Source organism: Morus notabilis, unplaced genomic scaffold, assembly GCF_000414095.1.
Source record: "Morus notabilis unplaced genomic scaffold, ASM41409v2 Scaffold521, whole genome shotgun sequence".
NCBI lineage: Eukaryota > Viridiplantae > Streptophyta > Magnoliopsida > Rosales > Moraceae > Morus > Morus notabilis.
In genome coordinates this window covers 179,238-188,103 of record NW_010357686.1, presented here as the reverse complement: position 1 = coordinate 188,103, position 8,866 = coordinate 179,238, and the positions used below count along the sequence as shown (strand labels likewise).

The following is an 8,866-nucleotide window of genomic DNA, read 5'->3' as shown; positions in this document are numbered from 1 at the left end:
ATATATATATATAATCGGATTCAAATAGGCCCAACCCGCACTGTGCGGGTTGGGCCACAGGGAGGGCAACATTTAACCCAAGTTGCCCAACCCGACCGTTTCTGAGTGAATACTCCGTAACTTTGTAACGCATAACCCTAATTTCCTAAATCCTTCCTCACCTCCAGTTCACTTCAAGCCTCCCAAATCCTTCCCAAATCCTTCCTCGCCAGTCGCCTCCCTCGATCTCACCTCCGCCTCCATCTCGCCTCCGCCGCCTCCATCTCGCCTCCGTCTCCATCTCGCCTCCGCCTCCATCTCGCCTCCCCGTCACCCTCAGTCTCGCACTCTCTCGTTCCTTAATATGTGTTCCTCTTCTTCTTCTTCGTGTCTTTTATTAGAACAGATTATCTGAAATCTTCATTGAAGACAATCGGTAAGAGACTCTAAACTCTCTGTGCCCCTTGATTGAACTTTGTTTTCTTTCCTTTCTTTTGGCTGATTGTTCATTGCTGAACTTTGTTTTCTTAATTTTGATTGCCTGATTCGAAGTTTGTCTAAACTTAATTCTAAACTTGCTCATTGAACAGATTGGTCATTGAACAGATTGCCTAATTCGAGGTTTGTCTAAACTTAATTCTAAACTTGCTCATTAAACAAATTGGTTATAATTATCACATGTTATAGACATGCAACTTTGAGCTTTGAGGACATGGACATTATTTATATTCTTTTAATTTCTGCCACTTGCCAGTTCCAAGCATCTAGAAATTGGTTTTACTATTAACAATTATAGTAGTGTTGAACTAGATAGTCCTGATACAACTACAAAATATTGTTTGAATCAAAATTTGTTCAAGTAATATTTCTGTTTGTAGGAGATTGAGGGAAAAAAAGGGAAGGAAGTGGTGGGGGGGTTTCCTATTTGTGTTTGTAGGGTGAGTTTCTAAACAAATACTGAAACTGGGAGTAATCTTGTTGCTATAGGCTTTAACAAGGAGCATTGTAGAAAAGCGTTAGTAGAAATGGTGATTGTAGATGAGCTTTCATTTAGGTTTGTTGAAGGTGAAGGATTTAATAATTTTTATCAAGTGATGCAGCCTAGGTTCTCTATCCCCTCATGTGTTACGATTGCCAAAGACATTTACCAACTTTTTTTGGAAGAGAGGAAGAAACTGGGGGCTGAATTTAGTAAGGGTAGTCAAAAGGATTTTCCTAACAACTGATTGTTGGACATCCTTGCAAAATATTAATTATTTGTGTCTAACTGCACACTACATTGATAGTGAGTGGACTTTACAAAAAAGGATTATAAACTTTTGTCAAATTTCAAGCCACAAGGGAGAGAGTGTTGGTAAAGTCATTGAGTCATGTTTGCAAGCTTGGGGTACTAGGAGAGTCTTCACTATGACTGTTGATAATGCATCCTCAAATGACTCCATAATTACCTACTTGAGAAGGAAGATTAAGGGGTGGAAAGTGGTTGTTTTAGGTGGGAAATTTCTGCATGTTAGGTGTTGTGCCCATATAGTCAACTTGATTGTCAATGAAGGTTTAAAAGCTCTACATAATTCCATAGCTGTCATTCGTAACGCTGTGAGGTATGTGAGGTCTTCGCCGGCTAGGTTGCTGAAATTCAAGTCATGTGTGGAGCGAGAGAAAATTGAATACAAAGGTCTCGTATGCCTAGATATCTCACTAGATTGAACTCCACATATATGATGTTAGATGCAGCCATTAAGTTTCAAAAAGCTTTTGAAAGATATGAAGAGGAAAATGATAAGTTCGTGTCTTATTTTTGGGAAGATGAGGGGGGAAACGGAAGATTAGCCCGCCACTTGATGATCATTGGGAGAATGTTAAGGTGTTTGTGAAATTTCTGAAGGCTTTTTATGATATAACTTTGAAGTTTAGTGCTACTTTGAATGTCACTTCAAATTCTTACTTTCATGAGTTTTGTGAGATATAAAACCAGCTATCTGAATTAAGCAAACAAGAGGATTCAATGCTTTCATCTATGGCTGTGAGTATGAAAAAGAAGTATGACAAGTATTAGGGGAATGTTGAGAATATAAATTGTCTTCTCTTTGTGGCTGTTGTACTTGATTCTAGGTACAAAATGGATTATTTGACATATTGTTTCTCTATAGTGTATGATTCTTGTACTTCTGAAACATTATCAAAGAATGTGAAGGATACTATGTACCGGTTGCATGGGGTTTATAGTGGGGAGAATGGTGAATTTGTAGCTAATGAAAGTAGTGGAGAAGCGGCAACAACAAGTACAACGGAGGTAAAAAGGGCAGCATAAAGAAAAGGGTGTTTGTGGAGCTCCTTTGTTAGGAAAATGAAAGAGAAGAATGTGAATGAGTATAAAAATGATGTGGACAGATACTTGACAGACCTTATAGAGGATCCAAATTGGTCAAATTTTGATGTTTTAGATTGCTAGAAGAATAATGCAACTAATTACAAGGTTCTCTCACTCGTTGCAAGAGACATTCTTGTCATTCTTGTTTCAACGGTAGCCTCAGAATCTACTTTTAGTAACGGAGGCCGCATCCTCAATTCCTTTAGGAGTTCATTGAGCCCCAAGATGGTTGAGGTATTGATTTGTACACAAAATTAGTTGCGTAGTCGTGACCATATCAATTTTATTGACATGGAAGAGTTTCCTGAATATGAAAATATTGAGTTGGGTAATATTTTTACGTTTTACTTTTTTTTTTAACTTTATTTCATCTCCTTGTTGTTTATTTTGTTGTCCTAAACTTGATTCTGATGATTTTTTTTGTTATGTTTTCTTCTCAAGATTTGTCAAATTCTGTTGCAACACATGAGGGGCAAGTTGGGAATGAAGGTGTTATTATTTTGGATTAAACTATTTGGAGTGGACTAAATTTCCTATTTTGCTGGACTATCTCTATATAGACTGTTTATTTGACGTATTGTTAATTTTATTTCTATACTTTGTTGACTGTTAAGAAGTATGTTTGATGTTATGTTAATGTTTATGGGCTGTTTATGGCTTTTATGCTTTTGGACTGTTAAAGAGATGTATGAAGTCATAGATTAAAATTGGTTTTCACCAACCCGAGTAACCCGAGCCTACCCGAGAGGTTATGGGTTTGTGGGATTAAGAGAGTATTGCGACCCAAAGTTTTCTCAACACGCACTGATTGGATTGACTTAATTTTTCAGCTCAACCCGACCCTATCCGGCCGAATTACACCCCTACTCCGTATAGTAAATTGTTTGTTATTTTCTACTTTACATTATTTCATATTCTTTCACGAATTTTTTTATATTAGTTTTATCTGACCTACAAAATTAGCTTACTGTCTTTGGCGATTCACACAATCTCTTTCAATCAGAGCCTACAAATCTAATGGTAAGATTTAAAGGTGCTGACTGGTCAGGCTCAAATTCTAAGCGCCTAACTAGACCTATTCCTATGTATCTATCAATACATATGTATATGTATATATATATCTGTATGTATATTATATACCATAAGAGACCCTACCCCCTACCTTAGAACAGTAAGTGCTGGCCCCATCTTCTCCAAGTTTGATGTTGTATTCACCCCATCAATCGCCAACTCGCCGTCTTTCCCTTGCTGTTGCTCAACGCCGTGGTCATCGTCACTTCTATCATCATCGTCTCTTTTTCGAAACCGGCACCAACTGGCCGCCGAAACCGCCCAACTTCAGTCGGTGAACCAGCCGTGATTTCCCACCTCAGCTCAATGCTCAATCTCACATTCCAAAAACCAATGTTCGTCAATTCGGTGACCACACTGACTGTTAAACAACCGCTGAACAGCACCCAATTGCCTTGTCAAAAACAACCCGCACTGGCTGTTAAACAACCGCTAAACAGCACTCAATTGCCTTGTCAAAAACAACCCGCGCCTTGTAAAACATGGTCTTTTGGTAGCAGTACCTAAAAAGTTGTTACGAGACGAGGGGCAACAACTTCAACGCTAATCTTTTAAAGCACCCTAGGTCGAAAGATTTTAGGCCTCTATTTTATCCAATGACTCGGATATATTTTCTTTAGTTGTAAAATCTACTTATTGAAATGCTTAAACATAAAAAATAAAAAAAAAACCTAGATGCTAAGGGCTTATTCTTTTAGAATAAAACTCAAAAAAAAAAAAATTTTAACTCAAGTTACAACTTTTTTAAATTCATGTTCGTTTGTAAAATTTGAATTTGAACTTGAATTTTAACTTAAATTTGAGGCTAAAATCTGAATTCAAGTTTCCCTTTCAACTCAAATTCTTAAACTCAAACTCAAGTTAATGAACAGTATTTTTTCTATTCTTAAAAACGTCGTACCTTTTTCGTTTTAACTCCGATTGAGATGATTTTTTTTTATGCGTTCACAACAAAAAGACGAATAAAACTCCACTCATATACCCAATTAAAAATTTTCATCACCATTGAGTTTTTATTAAAATACTATCTAAATACAAACTCAAGTTTTGACCCACTAAAATACAAATTCAACTAAATTATCAATTTAAATCATAACTCAAATGTGTACATCCAAACACAAATTCAAGTTACAACTTCAACTCAAATTATAACTCGAATTCAACTCAAGATCTACACTCAAATCACCATAACTCAAAAATACAACCGAACAAGCCCTAAATGTCAATTAAGGAACCCCAATATCGGACATGTCACGTTCATACATAATAATTATTTCATAAAGTTCAAAAACAACTCATTTTTATGCAGTTCGAGCGTTTTACCTCTAAAAATGCTAGCAACGTCTTGGTGCTTATGGTTTTAATCCAGTCCGAAAATTTTTTAGCAAACAAACACGCACCTCCTTAAATTTGACACGAGAAGCTAAGTCGATCGTTTTTATCCTTTTAAAAATAGTTTTTCACCTGGGACCTTTATATATTGTGTCCTTATTTGGTTTAAATTAAAGCATGTTATTTTCGCAAATTCTCCTATGGAAAGTAGAAACCATCAAAAAGAAATGATGATCAAGTAATAAAATGCAGATGATAATCAAAGGAACAGATTTCACAACAAAACGGAGCCATACGACACAAATGTGGTTTGCGTGTTCTGTTTCTGCAATCAAGCGTTGAAGTCTATAGCAGCAATTGCAAGCGACTGTCAGAGCTTCTTGTCAATCACGGAGGCACACGCCTACTTGCTAATAGCCGATATAGATGGATTGCACCAGTGTCTTCCAATATGGCGGTCTTTTGGCTCTTACTGAAGCTGTGAACAAGAAGAAGACTCTTGCTGAAGCCGTGAACCAGAAGTAACAAACCAAGCATCAAGAAGAAGAAGAAGAAGAGCATACCTTCGTCCAGGCTGAGCACATGCTTCCCTGGCGCTGTAATTTCTGTTTCGTCATAATCAGTGGCAAAACAAAGCCATCTGAGATTACACCCAGGAATTTTTGTTGCCAAACCCAGTGCGCTTCTTCATCATTCCTCAGATGCAAGAAGCACCTTTCAAAACCGAGAATGGTGGAATGGGAAAATGCAGGTTTCCATAAGAACAAAATGTCCATTCCCCACCTCGGTTATCTATGCCTGCACGCCTGCCAGTTGGGACGCAGGGAGCCTCTAGAGCATGTCAACAACATATAATTCAAGCTCAACATCAAGCTGGCAGGGTGCAGGCATGGCCCCTGCCCCTCACCGGGGCCGGGCTAATCCAAAACTTGCATCAGGTTGTTGTTGATGAGACTGTAAAACACCAGAAATATAATAATAATTTATATACTTGACACTGAAATGAAAATCAGATAATTGTGTTAGATATCATATCTACGCCTATGAGACAATAGCCGGTTTTCCAGTAAGCAATACTCAAGAAAATTGAATGTTTTATCTCATCATAATCATCCCTCTTATATGCACATATGCAATTTATAGTTTGTTGATTTGGTTATTCACCAGCAATCACGATAAGGATGAGTTTTGGAGGCTCAAGAAAAAAGAAGAAGCCAAGGAGTCCAGAACATTCCAATTTATGAGTAACACAATGAATCTAAACGTCCTTGAATTGAAACCTTTGGTCTTCGTAGCATCTATGCCTAGGATAATGATCATTAGGGTCTCCGTTCACTGCAAGCTGGTTTTAGCAGCAGAGAGATAGAAGGAGACCAAATGAGGCATTCAAAAACTCCTTAAAAAAGGAATAGGACCTTATCTTCTAAACATAAGCATGAAGAAACTGCTCTTTACAAAATAATAAAAACAATAGTAGTAATCATAATAATAATAAGAACAATGATAAATGGCATGGCTAATTTATTAACATTTAATAAGAGAATAGAGCACTTGCATACCTGAGAAAAAGGTTGATGAATATTTTCATGCGGATGGATGAAGGGTATTCCGGGGTGCTGGCAAGGATATTGGGAGGAATGCAGATACATGCCAGATGTGGAGCGTGCACCAACAGGATTTGGATTAAATGGTGCAATTATGGCCTCTGGATGAGCATACCCTATCCCTGCGGGGGCTGATGGTGCAGCCCATGGACCAGGCATGTGTTGAGGAAGTGGACAAGGCTGAGGTTCCGCAGAAATCTGAGGTCTATGAGTCGAACCAAGCTGTGGAAATTCGGTGTTGTAGTTTATTGCAGGCGCGTACATGGGCTGAATTGTATACGGTCCTCCATTAAACCCAAACCCAGGATCAAATCTTTGCATATACCTGAAAAAGAAAATTAACCGTAAAACCTAACTACCAGTGACAACTAAATAGTACTAATCTTTGGACGCAATAAGAATCATAATCATACACAGAATGACAGAATGTTCTTATAAATATATATATATATATATATATATATATATATAATGACAGAATGTTCCTATTTAATCAAGATCATACAGCCTCATATCCGAGCATCTTTTAATTAACTTTTGGGGTTCCTAGACAAAGAGGTCTATCCCCCCAGCCCCCTGCCACAATTCACCTTAACAGATACACGCACGCACACACACAAAGGAAAAAAGAAGAAGACACCAATGACAGCAATACCTGTCATAGCTCCTGTCATAGTCGGGATCTTTGCGGTCGACTTCACGGTCTCGAAATATAGCTACCCTATTATTTGGTCTGTACCTACCAATTGGATCCTTCTCTATCCTATTTCTAGCTGTCCTACCACTAGTTGTCGAAGAATCAATTAGACCCCTACCAGAACTCATATCAGAAACACCCAATCCAGGTTTTTCTTCCATCTTCGGAATTGCCAATGAACCATACTGGGGAATATCCTGCAGCCTTAGTTCATTTTCTGATCTCCCACTTGCACCAGCACTTGTAATATTGCCAGAAAATATTCGAGCACGAGCCTTGTTATACTCCTCTTTCCTTTCTTCAACACTTTTAGAATTGTTTGACTTTACTGAATTTGAATCTGCATTCTTGGCACTCTGAGACCTCTTCTGTGGCCTCTGTTTAATTGCAACCTTAATGACACCAGTGTCTTCTGAAGGTAAATTTACAGGAATGTCTGCAAGGCGAATCATGGGAAGACGACACTCAGCTGTTTTACGAACAATAATCCTGGAACCAGAGCCATCAGCCAAGTTATTATCTAGCAAAACCATTGACTGAAGTGAGTAATGTTGCGCAACACGGTGTGCAGCCAACCGCAAGTAAGAAGTCGGCAACTGTTGAAATTCTAATTGCTGCTGAGTAGGATCGTGAATAAACTTCTCAACATCTTGTTCCATCCTTAAAACTACACAGAAGAAAGAAATAAACTACACAATTATGACGCTATTAGAAAATATATATATATATACATATAATATATATATAGAAAGAGAGAGAGAGAATTGTAATACAATCACCACCTGCATAACCTATTTAATTAAAGCAAAGAAAGAGGCATGCTTGAATAACAAACTATATTGATGACGGAGCGGAGATGTTGACAATGTAGGTAGTGAAGGCAGTACATCTGGAAACTATTTTCAAGACTGCAATATCACCAGCCACCAATAGAAGATAATACACTGATGGCTACGGTATTAATCATGGTGCTCAATATCTAGGTCAAATCAGAGTTCACGCTGCCTGTAGGAGGCGTGGGGGCCACAGGTACACATTAGCTGCCACCACTGCAGCCGCCACTGCCGCCGCCAGTTGGCACAACAAATAAAAAAAATGGGGCCAAACTCTAAGATAATAGCAATATTGCGCACCATTATTCTGTGCTTGACTTTCAATTTTAATGTAAACAATGACTCCTCTTCCCCAACCCCCATCTCTCTATATTCTTTCATTATTATCTCAGAAAACCCTCTCTCTCTCTCTCTCTCTAAAGCATTCAACATGAACTCGCTTAATAGAACACTCTTCGTCAATATCTATGGCAGTTTTTTCCCCTTTTTTGCTAGAATTGCATTATAACCACTCAAAATTAGGGGGGGAAAAGAACCCATAAAAATAGTCTGCAGAGTTCGAACCAAAAACACATACGCTATAATGTAGAGATGTACACGGTGTGAACAATGACGTTTGTATATCAAATTCACATGACTTACTCGATAAGCGCTCCCTAGGGTTTTGCAACGCCTCGCGAAGAAACTGGTCGACCTGACCGACGACATCCTCGTAAGAAGTATTCTCGGCCGGAGCCCCAGGCGTAGCAGAAGCAGCAGAAGAAGAAGAAGAGTCCGAGGGATCGTTGGGTTCGTCGCAAGGCCTGGCCGACTCCTTCTTGGAAGAGGAAGAAGCGAGCATCAACCGAGTCATGGACTCGTCCAAATCGGCGACCTCCCACGACTCCGGAGCTCCGAGATCCTCCGCCGCAGAGACCTCCATGGCCAATTTTGCAAGCTTTGTAGACGCGGAACACCAGAAAGGAAGCGCGAAGAGCGG

At 38.8% G+C, this 8,866-nt stretch overlaps 1 protein-coding gene across 1 annotated transcript; it reads right to left on the bottom strand.

Annotated features, from left to right (window-relative positions):
- Positions 1-4,575: 4,575 nt before the first annotated feature.
- LOC21401307 lies at positions 4,576-8,860 on the bottom strand. The gene is made up of 5 exons (XM_010090473.2): positions 8,530-8,860; positions 7,013-7,721; positions 6,313-6,682; positions 5,317-5,707; positions 4,576-5,231 (listed from the first exon to the last, which is right to left on the bottom strand). Exons 1-4 carry the CDS (start codon positions 8,807-8,809, stop codon positions 5,657-5,659), a joined length of 1,410 nt encoding a protein of 469 aa, XP_010088775.1. The 5' UTR covers positions 8,810-8,860; the 3' UTR covers positions 4,576-5,231; positions 5,317-5,656.
- Between the last annotated feature and the right edge of the window lie 6 nt (positions 8,861-8,866).